Source organism: Trifolium pratense, linkage group LG1 (assembly GCF_020283565.1).
Source record: "Trifolium pratense cultivar HEN17-A07 linkage group LG1, ARS_RC_1.1, whole genome shotgun sequence".
NCBI lineage: Eukaryota > Viridiplantae > Streptophyta > Magnoliopsida > Fabales > Fabaceae > Trifolium > Trifolium pratense.
In genome coordinates, this window is record NC_060059.1 from 12,384,008 (window position 1) to 12,405,347 (window position 21,340).

A 21,340-nucleotide genomic window follows, 5' to 3' on the forward strand; every position below is an offset into this window, starting at 1 on the left:
TGGACTTAATGTCAGATTATTTTATGGGCTCGGGTGAAATATATGTCTTCAGCCGTATTTAAGTTATTGTTGCTGTTTGGGCACTTGGAAAATTGACCTTCTTTCCTTTCTTTGATTTTCAGCGAGCATTTTTTGAAAGTAACAATTTTATTTATTAAGTTTGGTTTAGGAAAACTTGCTTGTCGTGGATTAGTGCATTTTTTGCCGCTGATAACGAAATTTATTATTTCTCAAATTTGCATACTTTTATTATTTCTCACAACCAAATTATTGGACATCTACCCGAGTCTCTAGGGAAATCAGCAGTGAGCATTTTACGGCTTAACAACCAGGGGTTTGACGGTACAATTAACGTTATATCTGATGGATAATTTTCGCAAGTGAACGAATTACCACGTAGTAATAAAAATATCGATCCACAGGGATTGTGTGATTAAACTAGTCTAATCGTGTTCATAAACATTATGCAAGAAATACACATAAATTGGGGGTATGTTGAGTGATGAATTGTTAGAAAACGTGCTTTGATATAATGGAAAAGCGAGGTAGAATCATCGGAATCATCTAGTCTATAGCTAAACCACATGCAATCTACAATATCATAGGAATTACTCAAGTGTTCACAACTAGATCGACAAAGTAGTGAATCGCAATCTCTTGTCAAAATCCACTCTATTCGTTGTCGATGCTCCCCCTCTCGGGTGCTAAGCTATCTACAACGAATGAGGTTTAAGCGCGTCGATCGTTCGCTACACTCTATGTTTCAATCTCTCGACCGGAGACACTCGAGTATTAAATGCAATTCAGTTCAGACATCAAATCAATACTCTCGCACGTGACTTGACTCGAAATCATTATAACACTAATGAAGGATTATAAAGCATTAAGAACAGATTTGCATTAGATGAACACTATGAAGAGAGTACATTCTTACAATTTTGCAGATTACAAACAATTCATCTACATCCTAAACTATCCTAGATCCTACCTCCAAAGAAGCTTAGCTCCTCATCTTGCTTCGTTCGCGTCCTAGCTTCAACGTCATGGCTTGAGAATCCATGCTATTGATGTGCTTGGAGCTATCCTCTGGAGTCTTGAATCCCAATCTTCAAGTTTCCAAACCCAGAATGTAGATCAAAATTGCAGAATTTTCCAACCTCCTTAACAGAAAAATGCAGAATCCTTATATAATGAACGCAACCACGCCGCGCGCCAGATCTATCACGCCGCGCGTGGTTGCACTTTCTTCAAAGCCGCCGCGCGTGTAACGGTATCACGCCGCGCGTGATCAACGTGAAAACTTGGCTCCCTGTGATCTCCATCACGCGGCGCGTGATGGGCTACGCCCCCAGCGTAGTGAAAATCAGCAATTTCCTGCAATTTTTCCTGTTTTCTTGCAAAACAAGTAATCCAGCTTATGATTAAATTTCTCTTACATTTATTGCTTAAAACCTACTAAAATGCATTTAATGTTGCTAAAATAGGCATGGATTAGAGAGTGTGACGATCCGTCATCACAACCCCAAACTTAAACCTTTCCTTGTCCTCAAGGAAACAACTTTTACCTCAAGCTTTTGTGTCAAGACCTTGGCATTTTCCTTAAATTCACTCGAATCATACATACGTGAGAATCACCTGATGATCAATGATCCACCTGCAAACAATGCTCAATTGCACAATCGTTCCCGCAAGACATTTTCAAGTAATTCACACTTTTCAACCAAGGTTCTAAAAGTTCATCACACTACTCACATATACTCTCAATTCAAGGTAATTCACTCAAATCAACACATCAATGCAAGTCAACAATAATTTTGCAAGTAGTCTAAGAATTCATTCGGTTCACTTTGTGCACACACTTTAGAGGTCTTTAAGGGTTATAACGTGGCTTGGCTAGGGTGGATGGTGACATTTTGGGATAAGTAGTAGAAAAACTTGGAGTTAGATCTCCCTAAGGTCAAAAATTCATAAACCAAACCCTTATTCTTTTGAACATAGTGGACTAGAGAACATTTTCATTTCAACACACAAGTTTGCAATTCTTTTTGTAACCCAAGGCTATCGCTTCTTTTTGCATTTCTTTTCTCTTTTGCAACATCCATTTCTTTTTCTTTTTTTCAATCTTTTCTTTTCTTTTCTTTCATAATGACTAAAGCCTTGCAACTTTTGAAATTTTTCTCAATTTTTCAAATCAAAACTTTTTGTAAGTTCTCTAGTACCCTCACCCCAAACTTTATTTGTTGCTAATTCCAAAGAGCAACCCCAAACTTAGTGGTGAGCAATGCGCATCAACCACTAATTAGGTGTCTAACCTCCAAGAAAGTCATTCCTTTCTAGTGGAGTGAGCAAATCACTTATGATCATGGGTTTCCTAGAGTCGCCACCCAAAAACACATACTTCCATTTAGGAGGAAGTTCTTTCAATTCCGGTGGCTTTTTTATTGCCTTTGGCTCTTTCTCCTCTTCTAGGGGGTTATCCAAGTTTTGAAGAAAAATTTCAATCTCATGATCCCACTCTTCTTCTTTCCCATCTTTTACCACTTCCTCTAGCACATCCACTTTGAAACATTCGGATACCACTCCACAAAATTCAAGGTCTTGGTTCTTGACCCTCTTCATCCTAGGATAAGGCATTCTAGCATATGGTGAAGGAACTTGAAACTTGGGGTCCTTCACAAGAGGTTTCTTGCCTTTCTTGGCACTAGACTCATTCTCCACTCTCTTTTCAACTTCACCCTCATAAGCTTTTTCTTCCTTATTTCTTTCTTCCTTATTTTTTTCTTCGTTCTTATTTTCTCTTCTATTTTCCACTACACCATCCATCATCTTTTCAACTACACCATTTTTACTCTCATCCTTCTTAGGATTCTCCACTACTTTTTGTGATGAAACTTCTCTACTCCTCAAATTAATGGAATTACAACTTTCATTACGAGGATCCGTGGTGTTTCCACAAAAACCACTTTGAGTTTGAAGAGAAGAGACTTGCCTTGCTAATTGACCCATTTGGTTTTCGAGATTTTTGATGGAGGCTTTATGACGTTCGCTTGACACTTCTTGGTTTGCCTTCATCACCTCAAAATTGCCTTGAGTCATCTTCATGGCTAAGATAAGAGTATCTTCAAAAGATTCAAGGTGGTCTTCAAAATGTTGATCTTGAGGAAATGCTTGATTCGGATTAGCTCCATAAGAACAATTCACGTGATTCTTCACTCCAAGATTGAAGGTGTTGAAATGAGGATTATTTTGAAAGGTTGCTTGCACGATACATTGAGCTTCTAGTTGTTTGGTAATGATTTGTAGAAAGACATTATTGAACTTGCAACTAGTTAAAAGTGCCTCTTGATTGTATGATTCAAACATGTCTTCCTTCCACTTTACGATTTGCTCGTGCTGCTTTCTCAATTTCAGGATCGAAATCCAGCTCGATTGGACCTGTTCTCCGCATGCACAAGGAAACACACAAGTAGAACGCTCTCGACAGAAAAATGTAAAAACAGACAAATCAAAAAACACAGAAAATATAAACACTATTGCCTTGTCGAATCAACCACAATCCCCGGCAACAGCGCCAAAAACTTGATGGATAATTTTCGCAAGTGAACGAATTACCACGTAGTAATAAAAATATCGATCCACAGGGATTGTGTGATTAAACTAGTCTAATCGTGTTCATAAACATTATGCAAGAAATACACATAAATTGGGGGTATGTTGAGTGATGAATTGTTAGAAAACGTGCTTTGATATAATGGAAAAGTGAGGTAGAATCATCGGAATCATCTAGTCTATAGCTAAACCACATGCAATCTACAATATCATAGGAATTACTCAAGTGTTCACAACTAGATCGACAAAGTAGTGAATCGCAATCTCTTGTCAAAATCCACTCTATTCGTTGTCGATGCTCCCCCTCTCGGGTGCTAAGCTATCTACAACGAATGAGGTTTAAGCGCGTCGATCGTTCACTACACTCTATGTCTCAATCTCTCGACCGGAGACACTCGAGTATTAAATGCAATTCAGTTCAGACATCAAATCAATACTCTCGCACGTGACTTAACTCGAAATCATTATAACACTAATGAAGGATTATAAAGCATTAAGAACAGATTTGCATTAGATGAACACTATGAAGAGAGTACATTCTTACAATTTTGCAGATTACAAACAATTCATCTACATCCTAAACTATCCTAGATCCTACCTCCAAAGAAGCTTAGCTCCTCATCTTGCTTCGTTCGCGTCCTAGCTTCAACGTCATGGCTTGAGAATCCATGCTATTGATGTGCTTGGAGCTATCCTCTGGAGTCTTGAATCCCAATCTTCAAGTTTCCAAACCCAGAATGTAGATCAAAATTGCAGAATTTTCCAACCTCCTTAACAGAAAAATGCAGAATCCTTATATAATGAACGCAACCACGCCGCGCGTGGTTGCACTTTCTTCAACGACGCCGCGCGTGTAACGGTATCACGCCGCGCGTGATCAACGTGAAAACTTGGCTCCCTGTGATCTCCATCACGCGGCGCGTGATGGGCTACGCCCCCAGCGTAGTGAAAATCAGCAATTTCCTGCAATTTTTCCTGTTTTCTTGCAAAACAAGTAATCCAGCTTATGATTAGATTTCTCTTACATTTATTGCTTAAAACCTACTAAAATGCATTTAATGTTGCTAAAATAGGCATGGATTAGAGAGTGTGACGATCCGTCATCAATATCTTCCATGGGTAATTTGTCTCAAGCGTGGTTTCACGCTAACAAGTTCGCGAGTCGAATTCCCAACATGTCCAATTGTACTAATTTGTCTAATTTGCAACTTCACTCAAATACCTTAACTGGTTTGATCCCACCTTCGTTACTCGCTCTACCTAACTTGAGCATCATCTCTTTGGGAGGCAATTGGCTTTCAAGGACCCACACCCGAGTTTCACAAGGGTGTTAAAGCAACATGGAAGCCAAATGAATACTTTTGTCGAAGCAATGTTGGACCTTGTGATCCCTTGATTATGATTTTGCTTGAAATTTCTGAAGATTTTTCTTCTATATTTCTTATTTCTAATGGTTATAATGTGCAACTAGATTAACCCTATTTTTAATTGCAATTTTGGCGGAAATTTGCGCACAAGCTTTATTAAAAAAAAAATTAACACGCGCGCACGCACACGCGTGCACGCACGCACATATGCACACAATAAGTTAAAAAAATTGATGCACCTAAAATTTTGGTGTCATGTGCAGTCACTTTTCTCGAACATCCTGCAAAACCCTCCTGCGAAGACACAATGATGTTTGGAGTACTCGAGTATAAGTAATTAAGATAGAGCACTGATTTATTTATTCAACCCTTTCTTTATGAGCAGGGTTAAGTTAAATCAAGTTTAGTTTATCCGGCAAATAAAATAAATTTACTAGCAAAACAAATTCAAAAAATAAAAAGAAAGGAAAAAAAACAAGAATAATATTTTAAAATGGCCCAGAAAACGCCTTGCGATTTCAATTTGAGGCAAGGGATTTACCTAGCCGGGCCAAATAGTAAGATTCGAAACCTCTAATAAAGTTGGGAATAAGATCGATGGTGATACTCCTTTAAATATTAATAGATTTTTTGACATAGTTCTTTATATAGAGATCTTAAAAATAACCTCTCATGTCATTTTTCTATAAAAAAAAAAAAAAAAGAGATCTTAAAAATAGGACATATTACTCTTAATTTCAATTATTTTAATTTATAAATCTAAGCTAATTAAAATTAATTAAGAACATAATTTTGAGCATTTTTTAAAACTATGATTTCTTTTACTTTGTACATATTTTATAGAAATTACCGAACATATTGTTGACTTGACTACATAAGATTTTTTTTTTTTTTGACAAATGACTACATAAGACATTTGTTAACTTATATTTTGAATTTAGATCAATTACACTATTATGAAAAATAGTTAAATTAAATCCCATTGGCATTTTTTACAAGTATACCTAACAAGTAACAACCATTTCGCTGTCCATCCAATAATTGTTTTTTTTACTCAATAATTGTTGTTCTTTTAAGAAGAATAATTGATGTCAATAAAAAAATCGATGTTCATTGTTCCTTTCCTTTTTAGGTCTACTTTCATAAAATATACGGGAAGAAAAATAATAAACAAAAATCTTTGACCAATAAAAAAAGTAATAAATAAAAACCCCACGATACAAAGCAAAGCAAGTTAAGATCCTTGTTAGTCAAGTGACTCCAAACGACACAAGAGGGGGGGTGAATTGTGTACTCGAAAAACCGATTAAAAATAAGCACTTAAAAAATTTAATCAAATAAAATTAAGTGCTTGTAAATAAGTTTAAATAGAATAAGAAATTATAAATAATGTTGCCGAAAACAAGTAAATAAATTGAAATAACTTGCAAGGAATATAAAAGAGATGAAAGGGAAAGGAGAAAGAACACAAAGAAATTATCCTGGTTCGGCCAAAAACAAAGGGCCTACTCCAGTCCCCAAGGAAAGCACCTTGAGATTTCACTAAACCAAGCTTTTATAACAGGATAAGCTAATAACCTTTACAACCGAGAACTCTCAACACAAACAATGGGATATCACCTCCCTTGTGCAAAAGCCTCTAAACCAAGAGATATCACCTCTCTTGAAAACCTTGGGATCACACCCAATACAAAAGAAATTACAATGATATTACACCAAGTGTGTAGATATAACAAATTGAAGCACAAGTACTACAAGGTAAACTAGTGAGAGTAATGAGTATTATTTTCTATATATGATTTTGATGTAAAAATTCAGTTCTTGAAAGAGCTATTACAATGCACTTATTTATAGGACAAATGTGATTGACGAACATTAAAATAAAATAGCCGTTTGAAAGCTTAATGCAGAATTAGCCGTTGTATGATATTTCTTCTTTAATACGTAGAATCATAGCAATTATGCCATTGTCTCATGAAATCAATTTGGCTATGATCATATATTATGCAATTATGAAAAACACGTAGACATGCAATAATATTTCACAAATTAAATCAAGTCAACATTAATGCATGCTAAATAGAATGATTTTAAAATTTAAATGTCAAAAAAATAATTATGCAATTTTCAAAACAATTATGCAAAAATATTTTTATCCAAAATCACATTTAAATAAAAATTATTGTGAGTGTGTGATATATTTTCAAGAGAGCTATTTCTACTACTCACATAATGATTTTAATAATATATGAATTATACAACTCAATAAGTATATAATTCAAGTCTTGAAAGTTTGATAATCTTTTCCGCTTTTTGCATCATTGTCATTCTTTGACTTCTTTTGTCAATCATCAAAACAACATTGTTCCTGTCAAGGCATATATTCACATTCTCCCCCTTTTTGATGATGACAAACATCTCATGGTGGGATTTGCTCAATGAAGGGGTTAGGATAAAATTAATCAATAATAAAGTATATATCAGAGATAAGCGCAGATTATTCTCCCCCTTTCTATATGCAAACATTTACAAACTACTCTCCCTGAAACATGCAAATCACACAACTCTCCCCCTTTTGGCATTATCAAAAAGCGGGAAAGAAATAATCATGACAAGGCATATATTTAGGAAAAATAAATCATAAAAAATAGTAAAGTGAAAAGAGTAGATCAGTTTTGCTTCTCTTGAATTTGCAATTTCTTTTTGGAGAACATTCAATAAATAACATCGCCTTATGATGCATAGCCATTTTCTTTGTTGATAATAAGGCAACTCCTTTCTCTCCATATCATGTGCTTTATATAGCCATTAAAAATATGCAAATTGAGTTCTTCGGCTCCAAGCACATCTACAACACAAAATCAAACTTTGGCTTTTGGTACCCAAATCATTTTGGGTCCTTGAGAGTTAGTTTTAGGCAAAGTGCCATTTGACATTCCTTCCCATCTATTATTTAAATATTGGTTCTTTCTCAAATTACAAATATATGAAGTATGACCATTTTTGTTGCAATAGAAACATTTAACAAAAGGTCTACTAGAAGTCATATTTGGGCTAAAATTTCTTTTAAAATGTAAAGTGTGTCTTTTTGGTTGATAACCCAAACCAGCTTTATTATAGCTTGCCTTTTGATTACCCAAAATGATGTTTAATTTGTCTCTACCCATTGTGAATTTTGCAAGAACATTATTCAAATCTTCAACTTTATCTTTCAAGATAATGCATTCATTACATTCAATATTTTCTTTCTTGTTTTCACAAGGGGTGTAAGTAGATACCTCACTTAGAGAAACTTGTTTCTCCTTAAGATCCTCTATTTCCTTAGTTAAAACATTAATTTTTGATTCAAGAGTGGAAATAGTTTTCTTAGAAGTAGAAACAATTTTTTTAAACTTACTAGACTCCTTATTTAATTCTTCACAAATAAAGAGCAACTCGTCATAAGTAAAGTTAGGCTCAGATTCAAAAGAATTTACCTCTTCTTCAATTGACCCATGAAGGAACTACCGAGGTCAAGAGGGCTAGGATGAACACATTGACTCATGAGTATGAATTATTTAGGATGCAATCAGGAGAAAGCATACAACATATGCAAAAACGATTCATTCGTATAATAAATCATCTTAGAGAGCTTGGAAAATATTTCGAAAATGAAGATTTAATTAACAAAGTACTTGGATGCTTAAATCGATGTTGGCAACCCAAAGTGACCGCTATTTTGGACTTCTTGCTTTATAATAATTCGAAACAACAAGACATCACTATTTTATTTTGTATTGACGTCCACCATTGCATCATTTGCATATGTTACTTCATTTCATTAGCTTCCCCATAGACATGATACCAAGGGAACCCCAAAGATGTTACATGTCACTTGTCATACCAATAGATATTTTAACAATTTGATTACAGTTGCTGTTGTTCTCTTTCTACCCAAACACAGGGGTTACAAATTTGTAATAAGAATGTTACATAAGGATTTCAACCAAGCATTATAAACTTTGGAGGCTACATACATTTTTACTTTATCTGTATAACATGTAAACCTTTCTACAGAACAAAGAGGCTATATAACAAAGAGGAGAAAACATTGGCAAATAAATTTTATTTTAAGGTCATAAAATCAAACAGCAAAAGTGCTCAAAAGAATTTTAAAATTATTTTACCCCCTCAATACTCGGTTTGAGCTTAGGAGGAAATTTTCTTCGCCAGCAACGGTGGAATGTAACCTGCCTGCGGCCCAGCCATTATTAGTAACTCGAACTGAAGCTCGTGCAGGATCCCCCCCAACTACACGACTTCCCTCAACTTGCTTTTCAAATTCAGGAAGGCCAGCAGCCTTCTTTTCTTTCCTTATTCTTCTATCTTCGTCTCGTTCCTTCCGTAGCCAAGCTTCTACTGTTCTCTGCATATTTAAAACCAGTTAGGCACAATTAATTTAGTTGTTTTTTTTTTATAAAAAATTGTAAATTGGACAACTTGGTCTACAGTTTAAGCTGTTCACTCCACAACCATATGTTGTATTCAAAGTTAATGCAGTAGCACGCATAATTACTATAAGATACGGCAAGTAACACACAAATAATTGATTGAGAGAGGGACAAAACAAACCATTAGTGACAGTTTGCTAGTTTCTCTGACTTTCTCTATGGGCAATGCTAGTTGCAGCCTTCCATGAGCAACATAAACCTGAAAAAAGAGCATTGAAATTACTAAAGGATTATTATGCTAAAACATTGACATAAAACAGTTCAGATTGGAATTAGACATACAATATTTGTTGGCCAATCCTCAAGACCGTCAAATATATGTGTTGCATATATAATAGTGGCACCTCTCTCATCACATTCCTTTTTTAAAAACTTCAGAAGGTCAGCTCTTGCTAGAACATCAAGGTCAACTGTTATCTCATCCAGAAGAAGGACCTAGGAAAACAATGAGCAACCATACAAATATAAAACTGTTCTGAATTCAATTCAACAATACATTCAATAATACTTCAATTCAATTCAACCTGTAAACATGATCAAGAGGCCAGAATTATACTTCAATCTGTATACATGAAGAGGCCATATTTATACTTCAAAAAAAGAGATATCATACCTTGAAAGGTTTGAGGAGACCCATACAAATTTGCACTCTTCTTCTTTGACCATCAGATACTTTATGTAATCTCCATGAAAGATTGATATCTAATACCTGCCCAGTTGAACATGAGAACAAAATAGAGCAACAGTTTTTCAAAGGCAACTATATATGCATAGCCTGATAAACCTTCCCCGAAATTACCCATGCATAGTTAGAGAACATACGTAAGAATACATAATGATATTGTTTTGATTGATTCTAGCATAAATCAGCCAAGTCTTTATGACATCTACTAATATCAAATTCAAGTATATAGACACAAGTATCATATAAAACGCGCTTATGCTCTCCTTTTTCCACTCCATACAGTTTCCTGACAGCTCACATACAGAAATGACCACAAAAGCTAACCAAACCAAAATGCAATGAAAACAGGAGGATAACTTATGAACTGAACATTAGTCGAATAGTATTTATTTTGGTGACAAAAGAACCAATATTTACTACGAAAAATGCTACTTCAGTGGCCACAACAAATACTCTTCTACACACATTTCAGCATGCAAAGACAGAACACATCTTCAAACAATTGAAGTCAATTCCACTAGCAAATAAAGAAAATGCTAAAGACAATTATTCATGGTACTGCTTTGTTATGCTTTTGAAACATAAGTGTCATACAACCACCAGTAAACACGTATGACACGAAGAAATTCATGAAAGGCGTATCTACATACATATTAAAACTAAGCTACCGCATACAGCTTAAATCAATAAAAAGTTTAAATAAAAGGTTCATCTAACCTTAATAAGCTCTGCTCTTCTTTCAGGATCAATCCCAGCCACACCAAATATCATTTTCTCAGCAGAAATGTCCATCTGTATTGGAACTTCAAAACCAGCAAAAGCAACATCTCTCCTCCACTGTGCCCCAACCCCAAAAAATAACAAATCTCAATCACCAACACTTAGCAATTTGATAGAAACCAAAAAGTGAAAAATTCTTAATTCCTAAATCAATGCCTTTCATTCCTATATTAAGAGAAAGCAACAAAATTGTAACAGTTCAATCAAGAGTAAATCGCCATTTTGGGTCTTGAAAATATAAGTGTCTGTCAAGTTGAGATCTCAAATTTACGAAACACCAAAATGCTCCCTCGAAAGTTCCAACATCAGTAAAATTGCTCCGTTACAATTACTGATGTGTTACTTCGTGGTCACTCCACGTGGACACGCCACATTACCACTTAACGCGACACATCAACAACTGTAACGGAGCAACTTGAGACCGAGGGAGCAATTTACCTGACTTTCTAAAATCGACGGCAAATTTTTGTGTTTCCTAAATTTGACGTCTCAATTTGACAAACACTTACAATTTCAGGAAGCAAAATGGCGATTCACTCGTTTAATTAACCAATTATTATAACATAATTTATACTAATCCACGTGGTAATGAGGCATAGTTAGTCAATAATTGTAAAAGTGCATTGATTAGGGTTACAAAATGACTAACCTCACCACCAAGATAACACAAATCACCAGAAGATGATAAAGCAGTATCATGAAAAGCTGATCTACCAAGAACACGAACCATTTCAGGTTCCACCATGTGTTTCCCTCCTAATATCTTCAGAATTGTGGTTTTACCTAATAACACAAAAAATTGAAATATCAATAAACAGAAACTTCAATCAATATATAGAACTGAAAATGCAAATGATTAGAACCTGCGCCATTGGATCCGACGAGAAGGCAACGATCACCGGAGAAGAGGTTGAGAGAGAAATGTTCGATGAGAGGTTTAGAACCCGGAGGAGGATGACCGTCGATTCCAGGATAAGTGAATTTCAGCTCTTTGATCTCAACCGTTAATGGCTTCGGAACTGAATTTCCATTATTAGCACTCATTTTGGATATTCAACGTTCAACAATAAAACCTAACACAGATACACTATAAATCGGTGAATCACGCTTAGGTTTTATAATAACTCTGCTAAGTTAGTTTTGATTGATTTTTGAATTTAATTAAATCGGTGAGAAGGAGGGGAAGCGTGGTTGATTCTCAGACACTCGCGCTCTCAACAACTACTACAAAGTTTTTTTTTTTTTTTTGTGTTTAATGATTAACGGGTCAAAAGCCCAACTTTATTGGACTTTATGGGCTGGTTTCATATCAACTCTTGAAAATTTACTTTTTAGGTCCCTGAATTGCTCTCATACCTCTCCGATTTTCGTTTTTCCCCTTCATTATGGTTCAGAAGTTATGTTTCGAACTAAATTTTAGTTCGAAAGATAACTTCTTCTCTACATGTTTCACATTTCGATCTCTTGGAAGCAATTTGAGGGATTTAAAGAGCAAATTTCCACATCTTGAGAAATTGGGCCAACAAATTAGGCCCATAAAGATACAATTATGTGAAGACTTGAGAAAGCTTCTTTTCCCCATCTAAAGTTAGTGGGGTGGGAAAAGAAGCTTATCCTCAAAAACAATTAGTACATGTAGGATTTATAATATATTCAATTTGTCACCCATATATGTAGTATTTATTTTTTGTACAAGACCCATATCTAGTATTTTGAGAAGCTATTATATTGGTATGTATATGTCAATATTTGTCCCCATTAAAATGTGACTCCACAATAACAGTTATTTGGTTCAAAAAAATTAAATAATTATAATTATTCATATTTATTAAGATGAGACTCCACAATAAAATGTGATAAATTTATTAAATACCGTAGTTTTTTACATTTCAATATATTGTTTGTAAATAACATAGTTGTTTACATTTCACTATAGGAGCTTGTCACTTGTATTTTTCATCTAGTTTAGTTTAGATAGAGATTCTTTTGGGCCGTGGCCCATTGGCCTAACCTGATTTGCTCACGTGAAATCAATGTTTTAAGAACCGGACCGGAGGTTGAACCGGTGTGGCTACTGGTTCAAGGGTCAACCGGTCGGACCGGTTCAATCGTTATTAAACCGTTTATATTGAACCGTTCATATAACTTTCTTATTTCACAACTAATAAACAAATTAATAAAGTAACATTAACAAAATAGAAAATTTAGAAACTTAAAATAAAGAAATCATAAATCCAAAATGCATAATTTATATCAAATAATTATACATAAATTCGAAATTCATAATTCATATAAATTGTTAAACTTTAAATTGGACAAAATCATATAAACTTTACATAATCATATAAACTTAAAATTGTTTGTTAAGAATTAAGAATATATTATACAATTAAGGCAAATATCAAGATATCAATGAATGCATATTAATGCATATCAATAAGGTAGACATGTAAACAATGTTGGTCAATGCATATCAGAAAAGTATATCAATTATCTTAAAGAGGAGTGCTAGGGACACACCCTCTAACACACTCCTTTAAACACACTTCAATCAATTGATGACACATCACCCATTTTTTTAATTATCACCTTGCAACCAGTTCAGCAAGTTCACTAACTTCTCTTCTTCTTTTTTTAATTAAAAAATAATAATTTAATACTCTACTTGTCTTCTCTCATACTCGTTATCTCAAGCTCCAGTCTTCTCCCTCATGGCCGTCGTTCCATTTTTGCCACAGGCTCCGACAACCGCTTCCGTCTCCGTCGAGAGTGAAGAACAGATCTAATTTCTACTTTATATTTCTCTCTTATAGATAGTTTTTATTGCATCATTTTTATCGCGAGATCTGGTGTTCGTTTCCACAGTTGCGTTCGAACGGAATCAATTTCTATGGATTTACTTGGTATTAACAGTAGAATCAAGCATCGGTTTGCTGGGTATTGCTTTACAATTTAATTGATTCTAAACTATTCTGAAATTTGTTTTATAGTTCTACATGATTTATATGTTTCTAAACAATGGTATTAGTCGATTGGGGCTTTGCTTGTTGCTGGTATATGGAAGGTAAAGTTACAGGATAACAGGCTGCAAATTGAAATTTTATTTTATTTTTTTAATTTTCAAAAGATTCCGAACCGGACGGTTTTTTCAAACCGCCCCCGGTTCACCGGTTCGAACGGTTCCGGACGGTTCGTACCGGTTTCAAGCGGTTTTTTCCGGTTCTGCAGACTACCGGTTCTCAACACTAGCCCGGACCGCTGCTGTGTCCGGTTCCCGGTTGAACCGGTTGAACCGGCCGGTCCGGTCCGGTTCTTAAAACATTGCGTGAAACACAAATGAAATTTCATTTAGCCACCTTACCGGTTACTCGCACGCTATTCGCTTTTCTCTTTTTATTCTTTCGCAACTTAATTAGAGGACGTTATAAAAATGAGAATTTTTGAAAAATATCATCCGCTACTTATATAACAGACGTTATAAAGGTATGGTGTTTTTGGGAGGTGTCTGCTACTTAAGTAGCATGAAACTTTTGAGTAGAATTCCGAGGTGTGGAAAAGTGGAGTAAGCTACTTAAGTAGCGGACAAGAGTATTTTGATAAATTTGTAGGGTGCGCAAAAAAATGAATAGGATGACAAAAGTAAATCTCAGCACAAATAATTCTCTCTTTTTTTTTCTAACCACTTTCACTCTTCTTTTTTTCCCAAAAAATTAATTTTTGGACTCAATTTTAGAATTATTTTTTGGAGCTTAGTGTGATGCCTCCGACTAATAAGGACGACAATGATTGTTGGTTGGTGCACAAAACATATATAGACAATGTGCGGCTCCTTGTAATTTCCAATTAAAAGAGAGCACATGAATGAATTGAAATTTACATCAAAATGAGAGGGATCCCGAGATGAAGCAGGTATGAGACTGCTTGGTCGAAAGACGACTTATAAAAATTGATTTGCATTACATATATCAACAAGATGCATCTTCTTTTTCGTAGCACATTCAAAAGAACTTCATGTTTGACTTGGAATACTCTTTGGATGAATGATCTTATAAAAGATTTCCATAAAATATTCCGTTGAGAACAAAACACGCTGTTAGGTTGTGCAATTCTTAAAAGCAATCTCGAATGTTACATTTAGGACGGTCACTTAAAATTGTAGTCATTGTTTTTTTTTTTTTGTGTTTTCCTTTCTCCTTATGAAAAAAATAAAAAACTAAACCCATTTCTTTTGTCTTTTAAATTGCTGTCGGTTTAGGTGAAACTGGTTTAGAATATAAGTGCGCGTCTTGACCATTTTGAATAATCAACAGCGTCTTAATCAATCAACGTTGCGTGATCCCCCGATTTCATGCAATTAATTAGTACAACCATAGCCACAAAATATATTCGTCATTAAGCCTTGTGGAGAGTTTTAATTTGATGATGGTATTAAATTAAAATGTGGGGCCATTAACGTAAACCTGGATTAAGGATTTCAAAAACAGATCTTCGAGAATGTATAAAGATAGTTTTTCTTGTTCAACAAAATGTATAAACAAAGTTATCCTAATCCTAATCCTAATCCTAATCCTAATGAGAAAAGGGAAACCGCGTTCTCATGTATGTAAGACGGTGAGAGCAATATATATAATTTGTCGCATGTACGTGTGGTGTGGTGAAAGAAGAATAAGCTTTAGGAAGGATGTAAAATAAAGTGAAATCTCGATTAGCATTTTCAATTTATTTTGAAAATATTAGACATGTTTTAAAAAATTGAAAGAAAAAAAAAATAGTGAAAAAAACATTCTCATATTTATTTTTTGTTTACAATCGGCTGAGGATCGAACTCAGGACCTATAGCATACTACTCAAACCCCTCACCACTAAATCAAACCTAGTGGCTTTCATTCTCATATTTATTAGTTGAAGTGGGAATGAAAAAGAAAACATAAGAAGCAAATAAAAAAAAATAGAAAATTAGGCTTCTAAACCCACTTGAGTTAGGACTAGTTTGACCCAGTTTTTTTTAGAACTTATGCAAATAACTTATGCAATATAAATTAAGTTTTATTCTATTTTATAAGTTCACACTAGTGAAAATTGTAATTTTATAAGCTATTTTATTATAAACTATATTGACAAACTTATAATAATATATAAAAATTGCATAAGCTGTTTGCATAAGCTCTAAAAAAAATGAGTCAAACGAGCCCTTAGTCTGGTGGTATTGGCTTGAGACATGAGAGTATTCTCCTCCTTAAAGTCTCATGTTCGATTATCTCTAGTGCCAATTTAGATGAGCTAATTTAGCTTCTTGAAGAAAAAAAATTAGGCTTCTAAAAATATTTTCTATTTTTATTTCTTAAAATTAAGATGTTGGATTATTGAAGTGAATAATTAATTGTATGCATTATTAGAAAATAACGAAAATCTCAAAATATTGTTTTTATTATTTTCAAAAATGCATTATCTCTAATATTTGTCTTTCTTCTTCTTTCCATCGAGTACAAATTGCTCATAATATGTCTTAGATCTGCTTATTAACAAGTTAAATAGAACACATATTTTAAAAAATGAAAACATAATGTTTTCACAAAATAAACAGCCCCTTAATTAGTTGATGATATTTTAATAAAAGTTCAATTTTTAAATTATATATTTATAAAAGTTTTTTAGTTTCATGTCATCCTAAGTTACACCAATTATGAATTATCACGTTTTAAAATTAATCAGATTGACCAAATTATAAAACTCGTCAAATTTTATGTGAATGCATTTAATTTTATATTTTGTAAATATATTTGAACTGAGTTAACGTAAATGTAAATGTAAAGTAAGAACTAAAAACACAAACATAGTTACGTGAACTAAGTTTATTTGACCATATTTAAATTGAATTTGCTTAAGATTCAATAACTTGTACTAATATATAGGATATTGTGAACTGAGTTTAGGTAAACATATTTGAATTCTTTTTATGAGAATATGTACATATATTTTGATTTGCATAACACTTCGGGTATATGTTAACATAACACCTATGTAAATTGATTTTACGTGAATTCTCAAACAAAAAAACAGTTTGATAAACTTTTTCCACATCTAAAACATGAGACGAGAGAGATATATAGTGTACACTACAAGAAAATCTAGGGTATAGGTATAAACTAAGCGGAAAACATTAATCATTTATCCTCATTTAAGTTATAAAATTCCAAAATTGTCGGTAAATTTATATTACAATTCATCATTTAAATTTAGAGAAGTGCTCTATATATTATTGTCTAGTATCCAAGAATAGTAGCTCTCCCTTTCTCTTGGAGTACATAATAAAAAAAGGAACTTACGTGAACATAATTCAATTGATAGGAATATTGCATTTTATATGTAGAGTCGGGGTTTCAACTCAGGATTTCTTACTTATTTATCTTAAAAGTTGAATTTTTAGCCATTAGACTACTTAAAAAAAATAGTAGAGGAAAAATATATTATAAAAGGATTCTAATTTTAAAGGATATTTCTATTTTGAAATATTGTGTCAATCATGCAACAAAATCTAAAATTAGGATATATCTGCAAGAGTACATTTGCATATTTTGTCTTTTCAGTTGTGCAATGTGCTTATAAAGCCAAGCTTTCATTTTCAATAAGATAAACAAGTCATTCTCTCCATTTGATTAAGCTCACGTTTAGTTTTATTCAGAATTTGGAGTGTGGATTATTCTTTTTTCCATTTGATTAAGCTTACGTTTAATTTTATCATAATGTGTACATATAACGAAAATTGAATGTAATCAGGGCTAAGAGGAAAGAAAAAATGGAGAAAAGATTACTCTAAAATAAAAATATCCACTCATAATATTAATGATATTTAATTTACATCTCTGGTATGACATACTTAAAAAAGAAAAACATACACTAACAAGGACTCATAAAAATAAGGTCCTCTTCTTTTTTTTTTGGACGCAAAAATAAGGTCCACCTAATTATTAAAAACCAAAATAAAAATAAAACTTGATTAATTTTGACTTATCCCCCTAGCTTAAATTAATATCCCAGAAGATCATGCGGTTGATAAGCAAAGCACACAAATTAAGCAGCAGATGGAGCAGGTACAAACTTGATACCATTAGCTTCCAAAATTGCTGATGTTAACTTATTTGCATTAATCGGTTCCTTGTAATCTAAACTTTCATCTTCATACACATCCCACCATCTCTTCACCAACATCTTAATATCTTCTCTTTGCATATTCTCTTCCACCCCTGTATACCTCCAAGGCTTAGACCCCTGTAATATTGTCACACCAACATCATTTAATTAATTAATTAACCAAATTAAATGAAATTAAAATTGAAATTCTATATTTATAAATATTTAAAAACTTACAGCTGCACAATAATGAACAACTTTAACTTTTTCAAGCTCAACATTCTCAGGGTGACGCCATAACATGGCCAGCACAAGATTATAAACATTAGGAATTGGCTTATATTTGTCATTGAAGTACATGTTCAAAAAATCCTACAAAACATATATAAATTGTTGATTATTAGCTAACTTGATAATTAATTTATTTATAAAATTTAAATACTACCTCCAGTCTTTTTTATAAAAAAACGGTTGATTTTTTAGTTTGATTTAATAACTGATGTATCTGATCTATAATGTAGATCAGATACATCAGTTATTGAAAGAATCTAAAAAATGAGTTGTTTGTTATAAAAAAGACTGGAAGAAGTATTAATTAGTACCTGCTCAGCAAAGGAAGTTGGCTTAGTGACTTGAAGTTTTTGCAGGAGATCATGATAAGTAGTCATATTAGGTTCATAAACAAACATGCCAGCATTGAAGTAGAGAGGTGGTTTGGGTCCAAAATTTGTTGGCCATTGAACCTTATCAGGACACTGCTGACAGTAACCGATTTCATATTGCTTAGTGTGACGCCAAGAGGCCTCACAAAAACAATCCTTTACAGCATAGAAATAGTTATTTGGCAAGTCAAATAAGTGGTCAATGTTTTGAAAAACATGAATGTCACCATCAAGGTAAATCATCTTGTCATAATCCTCAAACTGCAACATTAATTTCACAATCAAAACATAATCACAAACCATCTTATAATATATACTAGGATACATTTTTAGAAAGTATTAGCGGCGGCTGCATTTGATGGATCTAAGCAGTCTCTGATCCAACAGTTTTGCAGCCGCCGCGCCTGTATTTATGTGATGCAAAATTAACTTAAAAAGTTAATAGTTGAGTTTAAAAGAGGGAGAGAGATTGCTTACAGCCCAAATACGCAATTTGGAGTAGTTGATGACATAATAAGCCATAGCAAATTGAGTTTGATTCTCAGGAGGATAAACAGGTTCAATCTCTCTAACAATGCAACCCTGAGAGGTGAGAATATTCCGATGTTCAACCGGAACATCAGGCAAAACTGCAACCACAAGAGGGTACATGGTTTTAACCTTACGGAGGCCTTTGGCTAAACCGACAACACCCTTGACATAGTCACCGTTTCCGGCAAGGAAGGTCACAAAAGCGCGTTTTGTGGCCTTACCTTGAGCGTTGGTGATGTTGGTTGCAGCGGTTATGAGATCAGGAGCCATGGTGTGTGTGAAAGAGTTGTTTGGTTAACTGAAAAAAGTTTGAAAAGTTGGAAATTAAGGGACAGACAAAGAATCTTTGTGATTGTTTGTATTGTGGGTGGTTGTGTTAGTTGGAAAATGAAACGGTTGCTTATATAGAGCTTTGGAGGTTATAGTTGGTAATTTAAATCAGAGAAAATCCAACGGTTAAAGAGATGATCTTGGAATTGGACGGTTGGGATAGCTTTGCATTGATTAATTATATTATTTTGTCGGACATTGATTTATTAATTAAAAAATTATAAAGTTGTATTGTCAATTTTTCTTTTGATAAAGTATTGTCAATTGGTTAATACCGATAGGAGAATGTTAACTTGTGCCCTTAAGGCACATGTTAAGGAAGTAAAAATAGAAATTATTAAATGTTAATTTTTGCATTTTGACTTTTGAAGCATTAAATTTCTTGTATCATTAAATGTTGAATTTCTATTTTGGTATATTTTAACATGTGTCCTTAGGGCACATGTTAACAAGACCCGTACTGATAATATTAATTTTTTTCAACATATATTAATTATAATAATTAATGAAAGACAGGACCTTATTTTTTTAATCTAAAAAACATAGTATAAGACAGAATTTTTTAAGAAACTCATTTTTTAAGTTGGAAACATGGCGTTCGTTGTCTGGAATGAGTGATTTACTGTCCACCAACTGCAGTGTCATAACGTTGTTCCTGTTGAGGATTCTAGGCCGATTCGATGGGAGAAACCAGGAGTGAGATGAATAAAATGTAATGTTGGTGCTGCGTTTGTAGTTGGGTTCGGTGTTACTTCTATGGGTCTTTGTTTTCGTGATACCAATGGACAATTTGTGGCTGACTTGATTCAATGGCAGCAGCTTTTTTTACTCCATAGTGGAAGGTGAAGCATGAACACTACTACATGCTATAATAGAGGCTATCTATCATGAATTTGAGCGAGTTCAATTTGAAAGTGACTTAAAGTTGTTGGTTGACGCCATTCATTCGAGAAGACGAGGCAATTCGGAATTTAGTTTAATTGTTAACGACATTATTCTTCTTATGTAAACTTTGAGGTTAAGTTTGTTATGTGACAAACGAATTTGGTTGCTCATACTCTTGCTAGGACAGCCAATGTTTGGGTTAGTTTTCATAGATTTGAGATTAATCCCTTATGTATTGAACATATTTATTAGTTAATGATATGAATTAAGTTCGTTTAGTTCAAAAAGAAAAAGTTTCATATATTACTAATTATCAAATAATTTTTACAATGTCATATCATATTTAAACAATTTATATATTTTACTCTAAAGAGAAAATATTAAGCACACAATAATTAGATGTGGAAGCTTCCATAATTGATACAGTAATAGGCATAAAATTAATTTCAATTTTTTATGAGACGATATGTGTTTTATTATTCTATATATGAAACTTGCTCCTAACTCAACTAATAAAAATTTGCTGAAATTGTAAGGTGATTAGGTCGAACACCATGACTGAATTCGAACCCCGATTTTTTCACTTGTATGTGTAAATTTATAATGATTTTGTCATTTCGTCTATATAAAAAAAAAAAAAAAACAATGTTTTAGAACGATGTATTAGTCTATGAAACTTGTTTAAAATATCATCACCGAAAATGCTTCTATAATGATAGAACGAACAACAACATAAAATATATTAACATTAAAACAACTATAATTTAGTACAAGTATTTAGTACAAGTGACAAAAGCCTCTTTAAATATGCAAAAATAGGTCAGATTCATGAAATAACATATTTAAATTTATTATTTTTTATAAAAATAT

At 33.4% G+C, this 21,340-nt stretch overlaps 2 protein-coding genes across 2 annotated transcripts; both read right to left on the reverse strand.

Annotated features, from left to right (window-relative positions):
• Nucleotides 1-8,825: 8,825 nt before the first annotated feature.
• LOC123887628 (ABC transporter I family member 20) lies at nucleotides 8,826-12,154 on the reverse strand. Its single transcript, XM_045936900.1, has 7 exons — nucleotides 11,795-12,154; nucleotides 11,581-11,714; nucleotides 10,869-10,988; nucleotides 10,080-10,175; nucleotides 9,749-9,901; nucleotides 9,588-9,665; nucleotides 8,826-9,381 (listed from the first exon to the last, which is right to left on the reverse strand). The coding sequence occupies exons 1-7, from the start codon at nucleotides 11,973-11,975 to the stop codon at nucleotides 9,139-9,141; spliced, it is 1,005 nt and encodes a 334-aa protein (XP_045792856.1). The 5' UTR covers nucleotides 11,976-12,154; the 3' UTR covers nucleotides 8,826-9,138.
• A 5,585-nt stretch (nucleotides 12,155-17,739) lies between these two features.
• LOC123887783 (galactinol synthase 2-like) lies at nucleotides 17,740-19,639 on the reverse strand. The gene is made up of 4 exons (XM_045936905.1): nucleotides 19,202-19,639; nucleotides 18,665-18,985; nucleotides 18,300-18,434; nucleotides 17,740-18,200 (listed from the first exon to the last, which is right to left on the reverse strand). Exons 1-4 carry the CDS (start codon nucleotides 19,523-19,525, stop codon nucleotides 18,003-18,005), a joined length of 978 nt encoding a protein of 325 aa, XP_045792861.1. The 5' UTR covers nucleotides 19,526-19,639; the 3' UTR covers nucleotides 17,740-18,002.
• Nucleotides 19,640-21,340: the final 1,701 nt, after the last annotated feature.

Bases quoted from the DNA above. Each gene is read 5' to 3' on its own strand.
- LOC123887628 (XM_045936900.1), bottom strand. From the start codon at position 11,975: ATGAGTGCTAATAATGGAAATTCAGTTCCGAAGCCATTAACGGTTGAG. The intron at 10,176-10,868 runs GTTAGATGAACC...TCAACTGGGCAG, and splicing joins GAAGAGCAGAGCTTATTAAG to GTATTAGATATCAATCTTTC. The intron at 9,902-10,079 runs GTATGATATCTC...TTGTTTTCCTAG, and splicing joins GTCTCCTCAAACCTTTCAAG to GTCCTTCTTCTGGATGAGAT.
- LOC123887783 (XM_045936905.1), bottom strand. From the start codon at position 19,525: ATGGCTCCTGATCTCATAACCGCTGCAACCAACATCACCAACGCTCAA. The intron at 18,986-19,201 runs GTAAGCAATCTC...TTAATGTTGCAG, and splicing joins CCAAATTGCGTATTTGGGCT to TTTGAGGATTATGACAAGAT. The intron at 18,435-18,664 runs GTACTAATTAAT...TATGTTTTGTAG, and splicing joins CAACTTCCTTTGCTGAGCAG to GATTTTTTGAACATGTACTT.